Source organism: Scyliorhinus torazame, chromosome 13 (assembly GCF_047496885.1).
Source record: "Scyliorhinus torazame isolate Kashiwa2021f chromosome 13, sScyTor2.1, whole genome shotgun sequence".
In the NCBI taxonomy this organism is placed as follows: Eukaryota; Metazoa; Chordata; class Chondrichthyes; order Carcharhiniformes; family Scyliorhinidae; genus Scyliorhinus; species Scyliorhinus torazame.
The window spans coordinates 61,218,198-61,243,818 of record NC_092719.1 but is presented as its reverse complement, the minus strand read 5'-3'; the positions used below and the strand labels follow the sequence as shown (position 1 = coordinate 61,243,818).

Below are 25,621 nucleotides of genomic sequence, written 5' to 3'. Positions count from 1 at the left end.
CGTCAGCTGGCGGAAACGGCCTTTGTTGCCCCGCCAGCTGGCGCGGAAATGACATCTCGGGGCGGCGCATGCGCGGGAGCGTCAGCGGCCGCTGACAGTTTCCCGCTCATGCGCAGTGGAGGGAGTCTCTTCCGCCTCCGCCATGATCGTGACCGTGGCGGAGGCGGAAGGGAAAGAGTGCCCCCACGGCACAGGCCCGCCCGCGGATCGGTGGGCCCCGATCGCGGGTCAGGCCATTGTGGGGGCACCCCCCGGTGCCAGATCGCCCCGCGCCCCCCACAGGACCCTGGAGCCCGCCCACGCCGCCTTGTCCCGCCGTTGAAAAGGTAGTTTAATCCACGCCGGCGGGACAGGCAATTTATCGGCGGGACTTCAGCCCATCCGGGCCGGAGAATTGTTGGGAAATTTGTACTGGATATTGTATGAGCTAGGTATGGAATTCAGAATCATAGGTTCTAGTGAAATAATAAAGCAGATTTAGGTGAGTAGTGAAATGGGTATGTAACCTATGTGACCTAATGTAACCTAGAGTAACCTCGTGTGACCTAACGTAATCAAACATAGAATAGATGACCTAATGTAATCAAGTATAGTTGATATGATCAAAGCAGAAGACCCAGAGAAGTAGTATAGCAGTCACTAATTAACGAATGCAAACAATAGTCACTTGGGGGAACAATGAATACTGCTCAGTGGTTCAATTTAATAGTTGACCATAATAAAAAAGAGAGAATAAAGTGAGCAGGTGTTTCTACACATTCGGCCTAAGTCAGCTAAACCACGATTATTGCACAAACAGAGAAGTTTAGATAAGGGCAAGAGTTATAACCACCATGGTTTAAGAAACAAAGAGATGTAACAGGAAGCGACCAATCTTGAATAAGACAGATAAAGAGTCAACTAAAAACAATGGTGGCCAAAGCAAGGTCGGGCTGTAAAGTAAGATAAGAATCTTGAGATATGGAGCTGAAATGTACATAAAAAGACTGTAAGCCTGAGGGCTCGTCGGATTGTTCCGGACATCCCGATTTTATTCTCTTGTGCTGGTGAATAAAGTCTACTGCTTGGAAGATTGCTGCTCAGACTCTCTGTTTTAATCGGTGTGAACAAATTGTCGTCCTGGGGAACCACGACAAAATTGGCGCTGCGAGCAGGGTTGGTGAGAGATCGCCCAGAAAAGCATCTGGAAGGAGTGGCGGAGGCGGAGGTCCGACCGGGGCTGGACATCCCAAAGCCGGCATTCTGACAGCAAGGTAAGCAGATTTGTATTGCATGTAAATCCTTGTTGTCGGAAAAGGGATCTCGAGGCCCGGCGCACCCGGCTCTCTGCTGGTCCTGGATCTCCCCAACCCAAAAGATATCCTGCATAGGTAAAACTAAATTGTGTAAAATATTTTGAGAGACTGAGTCTGATCTGAAGAGTAGAGTTTTGCATGCAAAAGTGCGCTGAGAATACTGTATTGTCTGTGAATGGGTAAAAAGTGAGACGGGAAAAAGGCCGAACGCTAAAGTAATGCAATTAGGTTAAGTCAAGCGGTTTGGAGGGGTTTTCAGGTTACGACTTGCCCAGAAGAGAGTAAGTGTGGGAAAATCTGCCAGTCCAAACCTACCCAGGGCCTCGGGTAAGGGACGTCAACCGAGAGGGAGAGAGATCAGTGAGAGATCGCTCTCTGACCTAATACGGTAGTCAAAAGCACAGGAGTGGAATCTAACCCAGAGAAGGGGATTAGCAGCTAGAATAGAGGAAGTAAAAGACCAATTTGAACAAACTGGTCTGAGGTAGCGGCGTGGAGGACAGAAATAAGAGGGAGAGTCGGAACACAGGTAGGGTAATAACTAACAACTTGGAAAGATTACACTGACAAAACCGCCTAGTGGCGAGATTGGTACAATCGGTTGAGAAGGAAGAAAAGTCAGGGGATTAAAAAGGATAATAACAAAAACGGAAGCAACACTGGATTGGAAAAAGATTACACATATAACTAACTTAGAGGAGATAAAGAATGAGTGGCCGTATGTAAACTGGGAAGGAATAACCGATAGGAATTGGATAGACGAAATAAAATTGGAAACTCTAGAGAAATTAATAAAGGAATCTGACCGATACAGGGTTTCTATACACATAGACGAGCAAGTGAAAACCTACTACCCTATAGCCCGGGAGAGGAAGATAGTGCCGGGACAGGGGACTACGGGGAAGTGGATATCGGGACCCCGGTTAGAGTTACAGATATTGGTAAGGGAAACCCAAAGGAAAGGTAAACAGGGGACTGAGCACGGAAAAACAATACAGCGAGTAATAATCACTGTGATACCTAACTCTGACAGATTAAGTGATAAAAATTGTGACAGTAGTCCGAAAAGACGAGTAATGGCACACAAAGTTAAAACACCAGTGGAGATAGTAGGGGATAAGTTCCCAGCCCTCAGGGGAGATATAGAACACGTCTCTAAAAAGTGGGCCAAAAGAACAAGTAAGACCAATACACAGTGGCCGGAGGAAGGCACATGGGACATAGAGAGGTGTGGGGACCAGAAGGGAATGATAAAGAACTATAAAATTAAGGATAGGTCGAGCAAAAGAAGGGAGAAGCGAGAAAAGGAGTTAGAGATACTAGCACTATTCGAACGAGAGGGGAAAGAGAGAAGAAGGGTATGGAGGGGAGGTAGGATGCAGATGCCAGTGCAACTTCAGGAAAAAGCAGAATTGGAAGATCCAAACGTAGCCCCGCCCCCATACTTAGGGGAACAGAGCTCCACGGGACTGTACCCAGTTATATCAGGCACAATGAATTTTGAGGGAGAATATAACATAGAACAGATGACGAAGGAGGAATGGGCACAAAGGGAGAGAGAAAAGAAACAAGGTATAGAAGAAGCGGCTAGGAAAACAGAAGAGGATTTGGATGGGCTGAGCCAAAGGAGAAAGGAGTTGGAGGAAGAAGTAAATGTGGTAGAACTTTTGAAATGGGCAAAGAAGGTAATGAAAGTGGATAAGGAACGAGAAGGGAAAGGAAAGAATGTTAGAAAAGAATATGAGTGGAAAACAGAAGATGATCCCTACGAGTGTGGAAGTGAGACATCACAGGGAAAAATAGAAGGAAAGAGAGTCGGAGTGAACAGAGAGGAAAAAGAAAGAGAAAGGAGCATAGAGGAAATATGCTGGGAAGTGCACAAAGGGGCAGACAGACGAAGATTGGGGAAAACATGGATGTGGAAGCACCCAGAGAAAAATAGAATAGAGGGAAAGATGGAAGGAGAGACAGAAGAAAGTAGTGAAGACGAAGGGAGACAATCAGTGTTAGGGGAACAAAGAAAATCAACGCGGGAAAAACACCAACCTGTAAAGTTTCCAGCTGTGGATAGGAGAGAGAAAAGGATGTTCCCGGTGATTCTGAAGGGTGGCAGACTGCAGTATATCCCTTGGTCAGGTCAGGATTTGCCTAGTTTAATTAATGAATTACCCAATATTTTGGATGGAGCTGGAAGGTGGATTGGACAGTTGGAGGCAGGAATGGTGGGAAAAAGGATGGCACTGGGCGACATCAAAGCTCTCCTGACAAAGGTGCTAGGAATGGACCAAATGGCGGAAGTAATGAGACGTGCTGGCATCCCGACCGCAGCTTATGACCCAGAGGTAGATGGGACACTCATGGACCCGTATCGCCACGACATCTGGCAGGCACTGCGGGATATATACCCCAACCGAATGGATGTAAAAACCCTAAGGGGAGAGCCATTGGGTGAGGAGGAGAATGCAGCTGTGTATGTGGAAAAGCAATTAAAAAGATGGAGAAGGGACACGGAAAGGGACATTCTAATAGACCCGCTGACCAACTCCATGTTCCGGGCTGCAATCCTAGAGGGCTTGCCAGTCTCAGCTAAGACAAGACTGGAGGAAGTAGTGGGCTTGGACTCAAAAAGCTACCGAGAGTTTGTGGATTATGTTGCCCATGCAGTAGAAAGACATCGCAAAGATGAAAAGAATGCAGACAAACAGCTGAAGGAGATACAACGTAAACTCCTTCAGGCACAATTGGAGGAGATCAAAAGCAAGGATAAGATAAAGGCAAAAGAGGATCTCGCACCCAGAAAAATAGCACCGATGATGGTGGAGCAAAAGTCAGAGGAAATACCTGCACCAATATTAGGGGGGAGCGGGGATGGAGGCCGGCCCATCATAACCTATAACATTTCTGCCTTCCCACTGTCCATGAACCCAGAAGCCTATGGCCTAAATTATCAAAACCCATACGCCCTGCAAAGTCAGACTGACTGGAATAGAAATGGGAAAGGACAGGGAGGTGGTAGGCCACCCTATCAGAATCAGAGAGGACAGGGACAGGTTAATCATCAGACTCCGAGACAGGGACCATTGCCTGGCCCTTCAGGTGTGTGTTGGGGGTGCGGGGAGGCAGGGCACATAAAAAGGAATTGCCCGCGGAATTCCCCCAGGCAGGGAGAAAACCAGCAGCAGACAGGCCAGCAACTGATCCAAGTGTCGCCGAACAGCATCCCGATGTTTCAAGGGCCGGTAAACCATCAGAGTTCCCCATAGGGAGGCCCAGAGAACCCCAAAATGGTAGGACAGTACGTACAAATAACAGAAACCGCAGAGCAGGAACCTATAGTTAACGTTAGAGTAGGAGGGATCGAGGTCCCCATGATGATAGACACCGGCGCCACATGTACGTGCATACAAACGAAATATGCGGATCACTTACCATTGTCAAACCAGTTTGTAAAAACTGTGGGGTTCTCGGGGAAAGTAACATTAGCTCGAATGACGACGCCGGTGCCTGTTACCATTGGAAATAAGACTACCCATGTACCTATTTTAGTATGTGATAAAACTCCTTTAAATCTATTGGGAAGGGATGCAATCCTAGGTCTAGGACTGAAGCTAGAATGCACTGAACAAGGAATTGATTTGATGGGAATGTATCCACTTGAAATACCAGGAAAGGAAAGGGTTAATGTATATTGGTTGGGAGATATAGAGGAACAAGTTAAAAAACAGATATGGGAAGTTTGGGGAAAACTTATAGACGCTTGGGTTCCACAAGCCAAATGGCCAAGAACAGAATTACATAGTACAATGATATTTGATGAAAAGCAGGAACCTGAGGTACAGGAGAAATGGGAAAGGGAGGCGGGACGAGAACAGGAAATAAAGTCAGGAAGTATTTTAATCGGACTAGAGGGAGCGGCCCTCACAATCGTTAGGAATGAATGGGTTGACAAATGGTTCTCTGTATCTGGGGCGGAGCCACATGTCACATTGAAAGTGAATCCGGGATATAGATCAAAAGACCTAGGACCAATGGTGTTAAGAGCACAAGACTTAGAATTTGTCCAGACAGACAATGTAGATATTTGGATGTCCAGCGATGGACAAATGATGAACATAATTTTGGATGTTAAGATGCTTGGGAAACCAAAGCAAATAACAATAGGAGTGCAACTTGAGAAACAGGAACTGGAGTGGAGAGAGAGTTTAGAGCAGGATTTGAACTCCCTCCCGCAGGAGTTGTGGTCCAGACAGGACACGGATGTAGGGAGGGTCAAAACCGCTAATCCAGTTGAAGTCAGATTAAAGACAGGACGCCAGGGACCTTATAGGCCGCAATACCCAATCAAGACAGAAGCAATTGAAGGAATTAGAGGAACGATTAAGGGATTGATAGAAGCAGGGGTATTAAAGGAAACCCGGAGCAGGTGTAATACACCGCTGCTACCAGTAAAAAAGGCGGACGGAGAAAAATGGAGATTGGTGCATGACCTAAGGGCAATTAATGAGGTAGTGGAAGATATGCCAGTAGAGGTTCCAAACCCTTACACCTTGTTGACAAATATACCACCTGAAAGTAGATGGTTTACTGTGATAGACCTATGTTCGGCATTTTTTAGTGTGCCGCTAGCTCAAGAAAGTCAGTATCTCTTTGCATTTACGTTTGAGGGGAAACAATACACATACAATAGGATGCCCCAAGGATTTAAACACTCCCCACATGTATTCAATCAGGTGTTGAGAGCAGATTTAAAAGGAGTGCAGTTGGAAGGAACACTGATACAATATGTGGATGATTTATTATTATGCACAGAAACACAAGAACAATGCAGGAAGGATAGTTTAAAACTATTGGAAAGACTAGCAGAAGGGGGCCATAAAGTATCCAGGAAAAAGCTGCAGCTGTGCCAGAAAAAAGTAGAGTACTTGGGAAGAGAAATATCAGCAGGGCAGAAGGGGATAGCTTCACAGCAAATAGAAGCTGTACTAAAAGTTCCGAAACCACAGACGGTGGGACAAATGATGACATTTTTGGGAATGACAGGATTCAGTTCAGAATGGGTGGAAAGCTATGCGGAAAAAACGCAGGCACTACGAAAGATAATGAAGGAGGCAGGGTGCGAAGAATTAAGAACCAAACTAAGATGGGATAAAGATGCTTCAGACGCATTTGAGAATATAAAGAGAGAAATGGCACAGGCACCAGCATTGGCTTTACCGACCTATGACAAACCCTTTGACTTATTTGTGAGTAACAGAGAAGCCGGATTTGCTACAGCAGTGTTAACGCAGGAAAATTGCAAGGGTAGACGAAGGCAGGCTGTAGCATATTACAGTACCAAGCTAGACGACGTAGCAATGGGATATCCTCCGTGCTATCAAGGCCTGGCAGCAGCTTGGTGGGCGTACGAAAAGGCAGCTACAGTCACAATGGGATATCCGATAAACATACATGTGTACCATAAGGTAGCTGAATTGATTGAAAAAGGGAAGTTTGTTCTGACGCCGGCTAGAATTCATCATTTTCAAATGCTGACCACATTCCCGGACATTACGATAGTGAAGTGTAATAGGGCCAACCCAGCTGACTATATGCCATTACCACATGAGGGAGAGGAGCATGAGTGTGTAAGAGAGACAAGAGTGTTTATGAAACTGAGGAAAGACTTGAAGGCAGATAGATTAAGCACAGAAGAAAAGAGAACGTTGTATGTTGATGGTTCGTGTTATAGGGATCATAGGGGAAATCATGCTGGCTATGCAGTAGTTGAACAGAGAGGGGAAACATTTGAGGTAATAGAGGCAAAAGAATGTGAGCAGCCATGCTCAGCCCAGTTAGCGGAGCTTGAAGCACTGACCAGAGCATGTGAGTTAGCAAACGGGGAAGCGGTGGAAATTTATACTGATTCGGCCTATGCCCACGGGGTCTGCCACCTGTTTGGGGCAATATGGAAGCAAAGGGGATTTATGAAAAGTGGAGGAGGACCAATACACCACGAAGGTCAAATCAGGGCTTTAATAAGGGCCATGATGGGTCCAAGGGAATTAGCCATAATTAAGTGTCAGGCGCATAAAAAGGGAACGGATAGCATCACACAGGGAAACACCAAAGCTGACAAGGCAGCTAAAGAAGCGTCAGGATGCATTGAGGCTACGATAGCCCCAGTAGAAATAGCAAGGCCGCACCCAGGGCCAGGTGTGGGGAATATCGAACCTCAAATCACATTAGACGATGTGGCACAGTTACAGGAGGAAGCCCCTGTAGCTGAAAAGACAATGTGGAAAGATAGAGGAGCACTACAGGAACAACATGACAAAATATGGAGAAATGGGGAGGGATTGGTCATAGCACCCACATCATTACTAACCATACTAATCAGCGAAGCACATGGAGTGGACCACTGTGCAAGAGGAGAGGTGGCTAGAAAGATCAAGAAGGAAGGATTCTGGTCACCATACCTGCAAAACTCAATTGACTACATACTAAGTCAGTGTGAGGTGTGTGCTCAGAATAATATCAGGAAGGGCATTACTGCCCCAATAGGGCATATACCCATTCCCGAAGGACCGTTTAAACATCTATGCATGGACTATGTGGATATGGGAAAGGTGGTAAGGGGGAAAAGATACATGCTAGTGATTATTGATAGATTCAGCAGATGGATAGAAGCAACGCCATCCAAAGATCAAGGATCTGGAACGGTGATTAACTTCCTGTCAAAAGAAATTATCCCAAGATTTGGCATACCCATGCAATTAAGTTCAGATAATGGATCTGCTTTTATAGGAAGGGCACTGAGAGAGACGCTCTCAGCACTCCGAATAAAGCAGAAGTTTGGATGTGTGTATCATCCTCAATCCCAAGGAATGGTGGAGAGAGCAAACGGGACCCTTAAGGCTAAAATAAGCAAAATTTGCAGCGAGACAGGGAAAAACTGGATGGATGCTCTGCCATTGGCTCTAATGCAATACAGGAGTCAGGAAAACAGAATCACACATTTGAGCCCACATGAAATGATGACAGGAAGGGTAATGCCGGTGCCAAAGATCAGGGGAGCAGGGGGCCCCGCGCTGGAGTGTTTAGATCAGGACGCAAGGGAGTATGTACGACAATTAACTATTATACATAGAACTATATTTGAACAGGAAAAGGCCAAGGAGGAGGAGAGCCCTGCAACGGAACACCAGATCAAACTTGGAGATCAAGTATACATCAGAAAGTTCCGGAGACGTTGGAACGAACCGAGACGAGAAGGACCGTTTGAAGTCACCAAAGTGTCTCCCACGGCGTTGCAAGTAGAAGGCAGTACACTGTGGTATCACTTGAACCATTGTACCAGAACGATACCAGGGGTAGGGGAGAGAAGGGAGATTGAAGATAGTGGCAGTGCGGATAGAAGTAGCAGCGAGGAAGAGATAGAACTACACGGGGAGAATCGTGGGGAGGAGGAACAGAGCCAAAGTAGAACAGAAAGAGTAGAGGATGATGAAAGTGGTTCTGTGCATGAGCTGGCTGATGATACAAATGCCCAGCCTGGGCCTGTTAGTCAAGGTGCCGGGGGAGGTGAGAACAGGGAAGGGGCCTCGTTCCCCACCTGGGACTTGGAAACTATTTCCCTTAGGGACTTCCTTGACCCATAACAAAGGAAAGTGGGATGCAGAGGACATAGGGGTGCAGAATCAGGAAGGTGGAGTATTAAGACAAACAAGACGTAAACGATCAGTGAGCACAAATACTATTTGGGAGAAAGCACAGAAAAACAAATGGTGGAAATGGGCTGAGTATACAGGTAAGAAAAACAGTGATGGGAAAGAGTGTGTGATATGTGCAGCAGAAAGACCTAGCACCCAAGTAACTGATATACCGTGGGGATCAGGAGACTGTAGAACCAGGCTGCAAAACTGGAAAAAGGAAAATTGCCGTACATATACCACATATACACAGACATATACGATAGGGAATCGGACGTTCACGTATGAGACGATAAACTGTTCAGGATCCGCATGTGATAACCTTTGTAAGGGGAAAATGCCGAGGTGTCAATACCAATGCATCCTGCTTGCTGGGGTAAAAAAGGGCATCTACAATGTAGCCCACAATTGTCCAATGTGGCCAAAAACGGCAATGGACGCGGCCCCAAAGGAATGGAGGGTAGAGCCCAACTTACAAATCCAAGATTGCTATTGGAGGGAAAGCAGCACGGGAAGTAGTTTGGGAAACTACACAGGAGAGTGTGAAAGGATTTGGAATATAACCGACGTCCGTGGTCTGATCATCCCTGGTGTTTCCGCCCGGAGAGGGGGAACGCCACCCCCTCCTTATGTATTAGACTTTCAAGTAAATCAACTGGCCGATCTCTGGTGGCTTTGTGGCCCGGAAAAAGGGCTGCTGGCTCGATTACCACTGAATTGGAAGGGACTATGTGCCCGAGTTATGCTGGCCCAGAGCACTGTGATACTGCCGGTAGAAAACGAAATTAAATCACAAAGAGTTAAGAGGGCATATACCCTTGACCCTAACGTACAAATGGACGCAATCGGACAGCCCCGAGGCATCCCGAATGAGTTCAAAGCTAGGAGCGAAATAGCCGCAGGGTTTGAATCCATCTTTGTTTGGATCACACCCAACAAGAATACTGAGTGGATCAATTACATCTATTATAATCAGCAGAGGTTTATTAATTATTCAAATGCTGCCCTGGAGGCCTTGGGAGAGCAGTTGGATGCGACTAGCAAAATGGCGTGGCAAAATCGACAGGCATTAGATTGGCTCCTGGCAGAAAAAGGAGGTGTGTGTGTTATGTTTGGGGATCAGTGTTGCACATTTATCCCTAATAACACTAGTCCAGAGGGGTCATTTACACAAGCCATGAATAAGTTAAAGAATCTTGCGAAAGAAATGAAAGAAAATGCTGGGTTTGGGCATGGGGTATGGAGTTGGCTGGACAGAATGTTAGGAAGATGGGGGGCATGGTTTGCCAAGGCTGGAGCTGTAGCAATCACAACAATAATCATTCTGGGATTAATATTTTGTTGCTTTCTACCCGTCCTGAGATCCTTCCTTACCAGAGTGGCAGCGCGGCAGATGGTGACACGGGTGATAAGCAACTCACGCTCAAGAGGAAAAACAGAGGAATGGGAAAACTTTGAGCCGCCCCCGCTGAGTGAATTTACCATGACCTTGGTCGAAGTTGAAACTCGTCACTCTGTAAAATAACTACGATAGTGGAAGATCGTCTTGTGACAGCGATAAGCACCTTGCTGAAGTCCGCGGGGGACCAGGAGAACTTAGTCTGTACACAGGAATCAGTCTTTTTCCCTTCCCTAGACAAGGGTGGGAAGGTTTTTGGCTGATGACTGTCAGGAGCAGGCAATCTGGGGGAGCAACCCAAGAATCAGAACCTGGATAGACACATTATGATAAAGTTAGAATAGGGACATTGATCCCTGACCAAAGTATTCGGCTCCTCCACATTGCCTGCAAAGAGTGATTAAAATAAAAATGCAAATGGGATCGAGCGAGGGGATTATTTGAGCTTGGTAATCGGGATGAGGCTAGGAAATAGCCTCAAAGGGGGGACATGTTGGGAAATTTGTACTGGATATTGTATGAGCTAGGTATGGAATTCAGAATCATAGGTTCTAGTGAAATAATAAAGCAGATTTAGGTGAGTAGTGAAATGGGTATGTAACCTATGTGACCTAATGTAACCTAGAGTAACCTCGTGTGACCTAACGTAATCAAACATAGAATAGATGACCTAATGTAATCAAGTATAGTTGATATGATCAAAGCAGAAGACCCAGAGAAGTAGTATAGCAGTCACTAATTAACGAATGCAAACAATAGTCACTTGGGGGAACAATGAATACTGCTCAGTGGTTCAATTTAATAGTTGACCATAATAAAAAAGAGAGAATAAAGTGAGCAGGTGTTTCTACACATTCGGCCTAAGTCAGCTAAACCACGATTATTGCACAAACAGAGAAGTTTAGATAAGGGCAAGAGTTATAACCACCATGGTTTAAGAAACAAAGAGATGTAACAGGAAGCGACCAATCTTGAATAAGACAGATAAAGAGTCAACTAAAAACAATGGTGGCCAAAGCAAGGTCGGGCTGTAAAGTAAGATAAGAATCTTGAGATATGGAGCTGAAATGTACATAAAAAGACTGTAAGCCTGAGGGCTCGTCGGATTGTTCCGGACATCCCGATTTTATTCTCTTGTGCTGGTGAATAAAGTCTACTGCTTGGAAGATTGCTGCTCAGACTCTCTGTTTTAATCGGTGTGAACAAATTGTCGTCCTGGGGAACCACGACAGAATCCAGCGGGGGGGGGGGGGGGCCCGCCAACCGGCGCGGCCCGATTCCCGCCCCCGCCGAATATCCGGTGCCGGAGACTTTGGCAGCCGGCGGGGGCGGGATTCACGGCGGCCAACGGCCATTCTCCGACCCGCTGGGGGGGTCGGAGAATGACGCCCCAGATCTCCTTTATATCTTCTCTTTCCAAACAAAACAAATCCCTCCCTGGTAGCTGTAGTCTCTCAATCTGGTACCACTCCTGCACGTGTTTTGTTTACTTTCTCTAATGCTTTCACAAGTTTTCACTAGTATAGCAACCAGAAAGATCCACACTGGTCTAAGTGCAGCCTGACCAGAGCCCGATTCAAGTTGAACATAATTTCACTTCATAACTTATAGCCCTAGGAATTAATTCCCGTGCTTTGTTAAAATTTTTTAACACTTTTCTGACCTGCAATGCAACTTTTAATGATTAGTTCACCTTTGTTCCCTTTGCCCTTCTATGTTTACATATTTTTAAGGTGTAGGTGCTGTTTCTGTTTTTCCTATTAGAGCGCATCACCTCACATTTATCCAACTAAAAGTGAATTTGCTATTCAAGTGGTCAGTTTACAAGTTTTCTAATGCCACCTCATATTATCTTACATTCCTCCCAGTGTTAGCTGTACTTTCCAGTTAATTACTTGTTCATGGAAATGGTGAATACCGATAGCCACATACTAATTAGCCCCTGTGCAACATCACTTTCTACCTTCCTCCAATCTGAAGAACTCCCCTTCACCCTTATTCTCGGCTTGCTTTATTTTTTAAGCACATTTGCCATCCCTTTAGCTATATTTTCCAACTCTTGTTATGAGCCTACCACGTGTTATGTTATCAAATTACAGGAATAAAGACAGAATAAACAATCCACCCTTTACTTTCAGTTTAGGTTTCAAACCTTCTTAAAAATAATTATCTCTTCAAAAGCAAGGTTCACAGGATATTTTTACTATTATGTCTTGATGTTAAATAGCAACTCAGATAAGCCAAGATTTTATATAAATCATGCAAACAGTTGGAACATCTGTTACTTACTTGGGTCTGACTTAGAAAATGTATCTCTGTCCAAAAGGTTCCTGTGGGGAAACAAAATTTCTCATTAAACATGAGTTCATGTTTAATATTTAAATTGTAAGAAAAAATATACGATGGTCTAGCATCTTTCCTGCTATAGCTTGAAATACATATAATTGGAATCCCGTTTCAAATTATAGCCTCAATATATTTAAACACAGTGGGCGCGATTCTCTGCTCCCGCGCGTTTCAGAGAATCGCCTGGGTCGCCAAATTTTCCCGCGACGCCGGTCCGACACCCTCCCGCGGAAGCGGCCAGATCGGCACAATTGTGTTTTGCGCTGCGCGGTCCAGTGAATCGCCCGAGACAGCCAAAATGGCGATTCACTGGACCGCCATTCTCAGTGCCGGATGGGCCGAGCGGCCTGCCCAAAACGGCAGGTTCCCCCCGGTGCCGTCCACACCTGGTCACTGCCGGCGGGAACAGCGCAGGAATGCTGGGGGGGGGGGGGGGGGGCGGCCTGTGGGGCGAGTGGGGATACTGCACCAGGGGGGGGCCTCAAATGGGGTCTGGCCCGCGATCGGTGCCCACCGATCGTCGGGCCGGCCTCTCTGAAGGAGGACCTCCTTTCTTCCGCAGCCCCGCATGATCCGTCGGACATCTTTTTGCGGGGTGGACTCGGGGAGGACGGCAACCACGCATGCGCGGGTGATGCCAGTTATGCGGCGCCAGCTGCGTCATGTATGCGGCGCCACCTTTACGTGGCGCCAAGGCCTGGCGCGCATAAATGACGTGGCGCTGCTCTTAGCCCATTTACGGGCCCTGAATCGGTCAGGATAGGGGCCGTTTCGCGCCGTCGTGAACCTCGACGGCGTTCACAACGGCGCGAACACTCTGTCTCCATTTCAGAGAATCGCGCCCAGTATTCCCCACAGGCAAGATTCACCAAGTGTCAGACAAACAATGAGATAGAGTTCCACTCAAAGACACATCTTCTACGCTTGTGATCAAAGGCATTTGCAGAAGACCCTCCCACTTTGCTTCACAAAGCACTGTTCTCTTCCCCTACAAGAGCCTGAATACGTTTTTATAGCTTGACAAAATTGATTTAGGCAAAGAGTTCTTTATGGTGAAGATTTCAAGCATTGGGTTAAAGCAAAATTTGGGAAGTTATTTATAAAGACAAAAGTCAGGCAGAACAGTGTTGTCTAATGGGCAATACACTTGTGTGACGGGATGTCAGTGAAAACAACTGAACCAAACGATATAATTAAGCACACAAAGTTCCCTAATGCAATGCAGGGGATAGATGGAATCTGCTGAACAGGCTAGCAGGTGAGGTAGTTCTCCCGAAAAGGATGGATGGTCTTGTTGAGCCTAATAGCCATTTTTCAGACTGCTAAAAATTCCTATGTAAGATCTGTTAAGAATCCAGAAATAAAACATTGTGGGGTGTGTTTTTAATCACTGAGAACACAGATGAAATTCCCAAACTCATTTTGCGAAAGACTCAGACACTCTCATTTCATTAGTTTGGCACAATTAAACCCAATGCCTACCAGGTCAAACGGCAATATTCTAATCAAATCTGCACCTGATCCCATACAGCCTATGCTAACCTTCTTTTGTAAATAAAATATAATTAACTGTGCATACTGAGTCCAAATGACCATATATAAAAAATCAATATTCACAGTTTATGTTTGTAATCAATTAACTGCAGAAGAATGTCTTACAATGACATTCTACAAAATTAATTACATTTATCCAGTAAGATGAATCTTCACTAAATAAACATTCTTATAAATATGGATCTTTGGGATATGGGCGTCACCTTCTTGAACTGCTGCAGTCTATGTGGTGAACGTACTCACTCTGTGCTGTTGGGAAGGGAGTTTCAGGGTTTTAACCCAATGACTAGGAAAAAAACAGTGGTGTGTATCACATAAGATGAATAATTCTGTGTCACATAACATTAACACTTTGTCCAATTGCCTCTTCAGTTGGATTCTCCCCGACCCGGTGGGGCGGGGGGTCCCGGCGGGATGGAGTGGCGTGAACCATTCCAGCGCGGCCCGCCCTAAAGGTGCAGATTTCTCCGCACATTTAGGGGCCAAGCCCTCACCTTTAGGGGCTCGGCCCGCGCCGGAGTGGTTGCCGTCCTGCCGGCTAGAGTGGAAGGCCTTTGGCACCATGCCAGCCGGGCCAAAGGGACTCCACCAACCGGCGGAAGTCCGCGCATGCGCGGGAGCGTTAGCGGCTGCTGACGTCATCCCCGCGCATGCGCAGGGGGGTCACCTCCGCGTCGGCCATCGCGGAGACCGACACGGCCGACGCGTAGTAAAAGAGTGCCCCCACAGCACAGGCCCGCCCGTGGATCGGTGGGCCCCGATCGTGGGCCAGGTCACCGTGGGGGCACTCCACGGGGCCAGATCGCCCCGCGCACCCCCCAGGACCCCGGAGCCCGCTCGCACCGCAGGTCCTGCCGGTAAGGGAGGTGTTTTAATTCACGCCAGCGGGACCGGCAATACAGCAGCGGGACTTCGGCCCATCACAGGCCAGAGAATCGCTGGGGGGGGGGGCCCGCCGAACGGCGCGGCGCGATTCCCACCCCCGCCGAAATTCCAGTGCCGGAGAATTCGGCGGCCAGCAGGGGCAGGATTCACGCCCCCCCCCCCCCCCGGCAATTCTCCGATCCGGCGGGAGGTCGGAGAATCCTGCCCGGTTAATCATAAAGTTATGGGGCGGGATTCTCCCTTACCTGGAGGGGCGGGAGGTCCCGGCGGGATGGAGTGGCGTGAACCGCTCCGGCGTCGGGCCGCCCCAAAGGTGCGGATTTCTCTGCACCTTTAGGGGCCAAGCCCTCACCTTTAGGGACGAGGCCCGCGCCGGTGCGGTTGCCGCACCACCGGCCGGCGGGAAAGGCCTTTGGCGCAACGCCAGCCGGGGCCGAATAGATTTCGCCGACCGGCGGAAGTCCGCGCATGCGCAGGAGCGTCAGCGGCTGCTGACATCATCCCCGCACATGCGCGGGGGGGGGAACAAAAAGAGTGCCTTCACGGCACAGGCCCACCCGTGGATCGGTGGGCCCTGATCTTGTGGGCAAGGCCACCATGGGGGCACCCCCCAGGGGCAAGATCACCCCGCGCTCCACAGGACGCCGGTGCCCGCATGCGCCGCCTGGTCCCGCCGGTAAGAGTGGTGGTTTAATTCACACAGGCGGGACCGGCATAACAGGGCCAGGATTCTCCCCTACCCGGCGGGGCTGCGGGTCCCGGCGGGATGGAGTGGCAGGAACCACTCCGGCGTCAAGCCGCCCCAAAGGTGTGGATTTCTCCACACCTTTAGGGGCCAAGCCCTCACCTTGAGGGGCTAGTCCCGCGCCGGTGCAGATGCCGCACCACCGGCCGGCGGGAAAGGCCTTTGGCGCAACGCCAGTCGGGGCCGAAGGGATTTCGCCGACCGGCGGAAGTCCGCGCATGCGCAGGAGCGTCAGCGGCTGCTGACATCATCCCCGCACATGCGCGGGGGGGGGGAAGGAAAAGAGTGCCTTCAAGGCACAGGCCCGCCCGCGGATCGATGGGCCCCGATCGCGGGCCAGGCCACAGTGGGGGCACCCCCCGGGGCCAGATCGCCCCACCCCCCACCCCCCAGGACCCCGGAGCCCGCCCGTGCCGTCAGTCCCGCCAGTTAGGTAGGTGGTTTGATTCACGCCGGCGGGACTGGCATGACAGCAGCGGGACTTTGGCCCATCGCGGGCCGGAGAAACGCCGGGGGGCGCGTCGGCCGGCGCGGCGCGATTCCCGCCCCTGCCGAATTTCCAGTGTTGGAGTATTTGCGGCCTGCGGGGGCAGGATTCACGCCGCCCCCTGGCGATTCTACGACCCAGCGGGGGTTGGAGAATCCCGCCCCAGCAGCAGGACATCGCGGGCCGGAGAATCGACGGGGGGGCCCGCCGACCGGCGCGGCGCGATTCCTGTTCCCGCCGTATCTCCGGTGCCGGAGACTTCGGCGGCCGGCGGGGGCGGGATTCACGCCGCCCCCCCGGCAATTCTCCGACCCGGCGGGGGGTTGGAGAATCCCGTCCATGAAGTGTAACGTCGCTCTAATCCTAATCGGAATTGCAATAAGGCTGACATTATTGGTCCCAATATCACTTCAAAGTAATTCTTCCAGGAAAACAAAGAATGTCATGATTCACATAAATCAATGGACTATCACCTTGTAACTGTCAACAATTTCAACCTTCCCTGTCATTCAAACATTATTTCATGAGAGACTGGCATGATGCACTTTCACAATCGTTCTGTGATATTCTTGATCTCAGCCAAAGTGGAATGTAGTGGTAAATCCTTTCAATATAGAAAATGTAATCCTTCTCTACTCGAAGATTTGGACCATCAGGTAATTCAGGCCATTCTTGCATGTCGGCTGGTGACAAGTAACAAAACATCTTCGAGAGATACCTGGGAACAGTTCACTTGTCTGATGGCTCAGTTGCATCAAAAGACAATTAAAAAGCCATAAAATCAAAATAAGAAAAAGGAACAAGATCTGGGGGGAAAATAAGTAATTGATCATTCTCCATGAGTTATTGCCCAAAACAACTACAAAGTTAAAGCTTCTTCAAAATATTGAAGTAACTCGCTTTTTGAATTACTAAATGTATTAATGTGGTTTGTGCATTATTTGAAAAAGGCAACTAGAGTCTAGGATTGAACTGCACACCTGGGGCGAAATTCTCCCCCAACGGCGGGATGCCCGCCGACTGGCGCCAAAGGAAGGCTCCGCATCTTTGGCGGCCTAGCCCCAACATTGAGGGGCTAGGCCGACGCCGGAGGGATTTCCGCCACGCCAGCTGGCGGAAATGGCGTTTGTTTCCCCGCCAGCTGGCGCGGAAATGCGGCGCATGCGCGGGAGCGTCCGCGGCCGCTGTCAGTTTCCTAGAGCATGCGCGGGAGCATCAGCGGCCGCTGTCAGTTTCCCGCGCATTCGCAGTGGGGAGAGTCTCTTCCGCCTCCGCCATGGTGGAGGCCGTGGCGGAGGCGGAAGGGAAAGAGTGCCCCCACGGCACAGGCCCGCCCGCGGATCGGTGGGCCCCGATCGCGGGCCAGGCCACCGTGGGGGTACCCCCCGGGGTCAGATCACCCAGCGCCCCCCCCCAGGACCCCGGAGCCCGCCCACGCCGCCTGGTCCCGCCGGTAAATACCAGGTTTGATTTACGTCGGCGGGACAGGCAATTCCTGGGCGGGACTTCGGCCCATCCGGGCCGGAGAATCCAGCGGGGGGTCCCGCCAACCGGCGCGGCCGGATTCCCGCCCCCGCCCAATCTCCGGGAGCGGAGACTTCGGTGGGGGCGGGGGCGGGATTTACGGCGGCCAACGGCCATTCTCCGACCCAGCGGGGGGTCGGAGAATGACGCCCCTGATTTCTTTTACAATTGAAGCTTTACATATCCATGGCATTTTCTGAATGAAATGCGATGCAACAAATTCAATTTATTATGTTGACTTTATCACAGTTACATAAAAACATATTTATAAAATAATGATCACTAATTACCTATGATTATCTATGATTAAATTACATTTTCAATGATAGTTACAATTTTCAGAATTTAGGCCAGTAATGAAACCATCTGCAAAATCCCAAATGGCCCAATGAAAGAATTCAGAATCTAGTTAGTTATTATTTATCAAATGTGACTCTCTGAGAACAAAGTCAAATGCACAAAGGGTTTGTCTGTTCATCTTCAAAAGGCACTGACAATTTGATAATAGGATGTCTGTTACACATTGCTGAAAATCCAATATGGCATTTTAAATTATTGAGATAATAGAAGTCCCAATGCGGCACAAAATATACAGTTCCCAGCTAAATCATTTTTTAAAGAAGGCCAAAATCAGATGAGAGGAAGGCAATGAAGATGAGTCAACATGATGAGAAAACAGTTTTGAAGAGACAGACAGAAGGACAATGTAACAGCACAAAGGCCTCACTTCTGACAATGCGAAAAAGCACTTTTAGATTGTCCCTTTCTGGGGAAAGTTGCCCTCAAAAACATAAAATGCCAGAAAGAACAGATGAAAGAAATTGCATTAAATAGTACCCAGTCATATTGTTTTAGCTACTATTGTTCACAAAGCAAACAGCTGTTTGTTTGCTTAAGACAAAAGGCTGGATTTTTGTCTCCCAATGGTGGTGCACAATGAGCTTCTTTAGCTGGAAAATCAATATTCCTCTGCTTCCCGGCCCCAACCTATTGATGTGTGGCATTTTCACAGGTCAGGAAAGCCTTGGGTGCAAACGCACATGTACCTCTTCTCGGATCAGGATCCCTATTATGAGAACCATAGGAAAATTGGATTTCCTCCCGCACACTATTTTCATCTGGTGGTGTGGCTTTGGATGCCCGAAAAAAAGTACATTTGGAGAGTTTGTGACCACTCTGGGAAACCTGCCGTGCCAAGGCCGCACTTAGTCCTGCTTCCTGCACTTAGGAGTTCCGCTCGCTGTAACTCCTCAGTGCAGGAGGCGATTGGAAATTTGTTTAAATATGGCGCCCTGATCTCTCAACCCCCCCCCAACATGACCCCCGAACCCCCAAAGCTCCATCTCACCTATAAGGGGGGCCGTGCCACCGCACCGCACAAGTGTAGGGCACTTCCGGGACCAATCTCTGTCACGGAAAAAATGCCAGCTTGGCACCTTAGCACTGCCAGCCTGGCACGCATGCAGTGCCCCTGCCAGCTGGCAGTGCCACCAAGGAAGTGCCACTTTGGCACCTTGGAAGTGCCAGGCTGACACCCAGTTGGCACTGCCAGGGTGCCAGGTGGCATGAGCAGTGCCAGGATTCCACCCTCCCCAAAGGGCAAGTATCTGGAGGCCTCCGATCCCCTTGGGGTCCCCCCATGTGTGCTGTTCTGTCTGGTCCCCCTTTATGGAGACAAACACTGAACGGTACTCACCCGAGGTCTCCGAGGCAAAGGAGTTAGATCCCAACGCCTCGGATAGATCAGGGAGTGCATATTAGAGTCAGACCAGCTGTCTGACTCTAATATGCAGATTTGCAAAATAGTTATTCCGCCCTTAATATCGCCACGACACACAAGATCACGTAAGGTGTAGCGAGCCGGTCGATCCCTGAAAAGGGTTCTCCCGGCATCTACCAACACGCCGTGCTGCTTTTTGAGCACACGATGACCGATAGATCACATCCAAAGTAGTTTGCTTGATTGCCGTCCCATCCACCACCTTAAATATTCAGTCCTACTGCCACCAGTGCATAGTGGTAGCTGTGTATATCACCTACAGGGTACACTGCAGTAACATGTCAAGGCTCTGTCGATAGCGCCTTCCAAACCCAAAACCACCTAGAATAACAAGGACAGCAGACATGTGGGATTCTTGAGCCACTAAATCTCTGTTCACATCCTTAGTGAGTTTGTGACCACTGTGGGAGACCGGCCACACCAAGGTCGCACTTAGTCCTGTTTCCTGCACTGAGGAATTCCGCTCTTTGAAACTCCTCAGTGCAGAAAGAGATTGGGAAGTCATTTAAAAATGGCGTCATGATCTCTCAACACCCCCCCCCCCACCCCCCCCCCCCCCCCCACCCCGCCCCCGACATGATCCCCGAACCCCCCAAAGCCCCAACTCACCAACTGGAAGATCCCGCTGACGTGGAGTGCTGGAAAATTCTGACTTTTTAGTGGGTTCAGGTGTTGATTAAGGTATTGTTTATCATCAATATTTTCTGATTTTGTTTTACACATAAGCGTATCCATATTACCTCAAAATCAGATAAAAAGAAAGAAGGAACTTCTTCTTAGAAAGAAATCCTAAAGCCTTCCACACCTGCAACTAAGTATTTCTGAAGTGCAGTCACTGTTGTGATACAGGGAAACATGGCAGCCAATTTGCACACAGCAAGGTCCAACAAGCTGCAATGAAATAAATGACCAAATGCTCTGCTCTAGTGAAAGGATGAATGTTGATCAACATTATAGGAAAAGCTGTTCTTCTTTGAATATTGCTGTGATCTGGATAGCACAATGCAACTTCAGTAATAAGCACAAAGAAAATACTGCTGAACACTATTGTCGCCAACAGATAGTCGGCAGCTGGTATTGAGGACCTGCCAACTGTAGTTCCTGCAATTATCTTGAATTTCATTGAAACCTCCATACTATTGCCCGACACACTGGGCCATAATAATTATATAATTAATTATTTTGGAATGTGTGCTTGATACAGTACCAATTGGACATTAACACAGAAATTCATGTAAAATTTATATTTTTAGTTTTAATGAATCAATGTTTAATGATAAAGTGGGCTGCCATTGGGTACGTATTGAAGGCGACTCAATTTTCTTTGCTCACATCCTTTGGCTTCACGAATCCTTCAATGACCTTGTTACTTTCCTTCAACTTCATGTAAACATTTACAGCTTGTTAAAAATGGCACAAATTATAAACTGCAAAATAACAAGCAATTATTTTTCATTTCCTGGCCTGGAAACATTCTGAATGAAAATGAGCGCAATACACTGTGAAATGTCTGTGTTACACAGATTATGAATTTAATAATTGATGATAGTTAGAGTTCTCTGAAACAAAAAGAAATGCAAAAATAAATTAATCTATCAGTTGCCTTTGTTTTATCTTAATGCTCTGATAATTCCATTTTCTAATTGTACTAATGATTGCTCACAATCCTCAGATTACACATTCATGTCAGATTTTATTCCATCTACTTCGGTGGCCAGAAAACGCACATGTTACTCTTGATGGTGAGCCTATCCGCCCATTTAATTTCTCAATCACATTTTCAGTTTTTATAAACTTGGCAGTCAAAGCGGTATTTCAGAATCAACGTGGAGTATATTTTCATACGCTCCTCAGGATTTTGTGTAAAGCAAGGAAGGTCGTCATGCCCAAATTTCAATTTTTGCCACGGTTGAAGTATTTCATCAATTCAAGCATAACTTGAGTCAAGAATTTCTTCCTTGACCTGAACAACTTTTGATTGTAAAATGTGAATCTGTGTGAAGAGAATGGTCCATTCGGTTTGAAACTACTTTCATCTGAGTTGAATATGATTTATCAAAGTGGTGGGGGACAATGGGCTGGATATTCCTTTTGGGAACATGTTTGGCGAGTCAAGCCATTTCCTACCTCGCAAATTGCTCTCCCACCTGATGTGCGGCTTTTGCGTGATTTTTGTCTTCTCCCGCAAGGTTTGGGTTTGCAGTGCGGTTTATGAACAGCCAACCCCTATGAGAGGAGTGTTGGGCAGATAGGTGAGAAGGCCAGCTTGGTTCTCGATGACAGCAGAAAGGCACCTAACATGGTTTGAAGGCACCCTAAACATAATCTCTCACCCTTCACACTCCCCCACCTAACCACTGCCACCCCATGCCCGCTTCATGCATCCTCCATAGCTACTCGCAGTGCCCACTTTGGATTCCGTGCCATATCAATGGAAAATTTTATACATTCCTTGAGGAAAGCATAAATCGTTCATCAACTAATAAAAACCTTCATCAAACACTCCATAATTTGTCCTGAAAATAAATGCATTCTACCAAGTGAGAAAAACCTATGTAATACATGTAATCTTATTAGATTGTGTCAACAGACCAGTAACTACATCAACAGCACAATCAGTGGTGCCTTCTCCTCTTCCAAAATAGCTCCGTAAACCGCTGACACCACCCCCTTCTCCAGTTCTCGCTGTCGTCAGCACCTCCTCCAGCAATGTGGAGGACGGCTCCACAGGGAAGTTCTGTATCTCCTTCCTGGCAAAATCTCGAACCTTCATGTATCTAAACATTTCCCCCTGATCCAGCCCATACTTCGCATCCAGCTCCTTCAGCCCTGCAAACCGACACCTAAGAAACAAATCTTTTGGTGTCTTAATCCCCTTCTACTCCCATTTCCGAAAATTTCCATCCCACCTCCCTGACTCAAATCTGTGGTTCTCCCGACCCTGCCCCCAACCCGGAGTGCTGGCGAAACTGCCTCCAAATTCTCAATGAAGCTGTTATTACCGGACTCCCTGGGTACTTCCCCGGGGAGGAAGAGTTGGGAGAGGATATGGAGGAGGGGTTCTGGTGTGAGGTGCTCCGGAGAGTGAATGCCTCCACCTCGTGCGTGAGGTTGGGGCTTATACAGCTGAAGGTGGTATACAGAGCACACCTCACGAGGGCGAAGATGAGCCGATTCTTTGAAGGAGTAGAAGATGTGTGTGAACGTTGCGGGGTGGGGGGCCCTCTAATCACGTTCATATGTTTTGGCCCTGTCCAAAGCTAGAGGATCACTGGAAGAAGGTTTTTAGGGTAATTTCTAAAGTGGTGCACGTGAAACTGGACCCGGGCCACCGGGTGGCCATATTCAGGGTGTCGGACCAGCCAACATTGGAAACGGGTGCGGAGATAGATGTTGTAGCCTTCACCTCGTTGATCGCCCAAAGGCGGATCCTGATGGGATGGAGAGCAACCTCTCCACCCTGTGCCCTGGCGTGGCGGGGGAATTGTTGGAATTCTTGACTCTTGAGAAGGTTAAGTTTGAACTGAGGGGAAGGACGGAGGGGTTCTACAATTCATGGGCATTATTCATCATGCACTTTCAAGAACTGGATAACATTGAACATTAGTTGGGGGTGGGTGGGTGAGAGGGTTGGGGGGAGGGGGGCGGTGTGTGTTGATGGTGACTATGGGTGATTCCTGATTCCTTTTTGTCATTTCTTTATGTGAACATGCAGGCTAATGTTTGGGGTTTGGTGGGAGGATGGGATTGTTGTTATTGATATGGGGATTGACATATTTGTTACTGATTATTGTTTGTTGTCAGTGGGTGTAAATTTGGGAGAAAATGTGAAAAAGGAGAATAAAAAATATTTTTTTTAAAACCCCAGCACAATCAATTCTTAAAATCTCTTAAATTGCCATTACACAGGTATTAGGAGCAGAAGTAGGCAATTCAGCCCCTTGGGCCTGCTCCGCCATTCAATCAGATCATGGCTGATCTCTTCGTGGTCTCAAATCCGCCTCCCACCTGTTACCCGTATCCCTTTAACCTGTTATATCTGTCTTTTTCTTGAAACCATTGAATGACTCAGATTGCACCGCTCTCTTGGGCAGCAAGTTCCACAAATTCACCACCCTTTACGAGAAGTAGTTTCTCCTCATCTCAGTTCGACATCTACCGCCTCTCAGCCTATATCCGTGACCAAGGGGGAACATTTGGTCTACATTTCCTTTATCAATCCCAGTTAGTATTTTATACACCTCGATCAGATCCCCTCTCATCCTTCAAAGCTCCAGCGAGTCTACGCCCAAACTGTTTAATCTTTCCTCATAGGCCAACCCTTTTATCTTCGGAATCAATCTGGTGAACCTCCTCTGAACTGCCTCCAATGCCATCAGATCCTTCCTCATAAAACCGTGCTGACAATGGTGGATTGAGCTTTGTCTTTCTAAATGTTTCATCATCTCCTCCTCACTGATTGATTCCAGCAACTTCCCCGCCACATAGGTCAAGCTAACCTGCCTATAGTTTCCTACTTTTTGAATAGGGCCGTAACATTAACATGTTTCAATCCACCGGGGCCCTTCCTGAATCCTGGGAATACAGAAATATCATAAACAATGCATCCACTATCTCCACTGCCACCTCCTTTAATACCATAGGGTGCAGGCCATCAGGTCCCAGAGCCTTATCTGCCCTTAATCCCATCAGTTTATTCAATACAGTCTCCCCAGCATTGGTTATTGCACCAAGTTCCTCTGCATTAACTGTAGTTTTTGAAGTCAGAGGCAAATGTTGGTTCAGTGTCTCCACCATCTCTGTGTTCCCCATTATCCTGTATTTCCCATATTTACAGCATCATCCTGTAAAGGGCCAACATTTACTTTCGCTATTCTCTTCCTCTTTATATACTTACAGAAGCTTTTGGTATCAGTGTTTATGTTTTCTGCTAGTTTCCTTTCACAGTTCATCTTAGCTCTTTCGATTTTATTTTTAGTAGCCTTTTGCTGAACCTTAAAGTTTCCCCAATCCTCCAGCTTACCACCAGCCTTTGCACATGCTTTGTCCTAGTTTTTGCCTTCATGCCTTCCTTGACTTCCTTATTTAGCCATGGAATGCATTTCGCCCATTTACAATTCCACTTTCTCTCAGCAATGTACTTTGAGTGGTATTTAATATCTCTCTGAACATCCACCATTGTTCCGCAACTGTCATAGAATCATAGAATTTAGAATGCAGAAGGAGGCCATTTGGCTCATCAAGCCTACAACAGCCTTTGGAAAGAACACCCTACTTAAGGCCACACCTCCACCCTATGCCCGTAACCCAGTAACCCCACTTAACCTATTTGGACACTAAAGGCAATATAGCATGGCCAACCACTGCACATCTTTGGACTATGAGTGGAAACCGGAGCACCTGGGGAGAACGTGCAGACTCCCCACAGACAGTGACCCAAGCCGGGAAACAAACCTGGGACTCTGGAGCTGTGAAGCAACAGTGCTAACCACTGTGCTACTGTCCCACCCTTAAAGGTATGAACGCACCGCTGTCCTACCGTCAATTATCTGACCCCAGTCTACTTGGGCCAACTCTTTCCTCAGGCCTGTATAATTACCTCTGCCCAATCCTAACCTCTGCCCAATCCTAAAACTCTAGAATGGCACTCCGTCTTCTTTCGCTCAATCTGAATTTTAAATTCTAGCATCCTTTCAAGAGGATCCTTTATCAAACCTTCTCATATTCTTCTCAGATGAATGGAACACAGCTATGCTGAAACCATTATCACTTGAAACTCATCCAAGCATTCATAATGGTCAAAGCCGTCCAAACAATAGCGAGCTCTCCAAGATGGAAAGAATAGAAGGTGGTCATTTCAATTACAAAGCACGGTGCCTTTCAATCAATGGGTGAGAGCAGGTCGTTAGATTTTATTG

The 25,621-nt window shown here is 47.7% G+C and overlaps 1 protein-coding gene across 2 annotated transcripts in view; it reads right to left on the bottom strand.

Moving 5' to 3' along the window:
- LOC140388059 (copine-8) overlaps positions 1 to 25,621 on the bottom strand; it is a 544,832-nt gene that overhangs the window by 436,472 nt on the left and 82,739 nt on the right. For both annotated transcript variants that reach the window (XR_011934073.1, XM_072471659.1), the window contains exon 2: positions 12,672 to 12,712. Coding sequence is in view for 1 of the 2 variants with exons in the window: in XM_072471659.1 (XP_072327760.1) it covers positions 12,672 to 12,712 (41 nt within the window). In the remaining variant the exon portion in view is untranslated. The remainder of the gene's footprint in view (positions 1 to 12,671; positions 12,713 to 25,621) is intronic.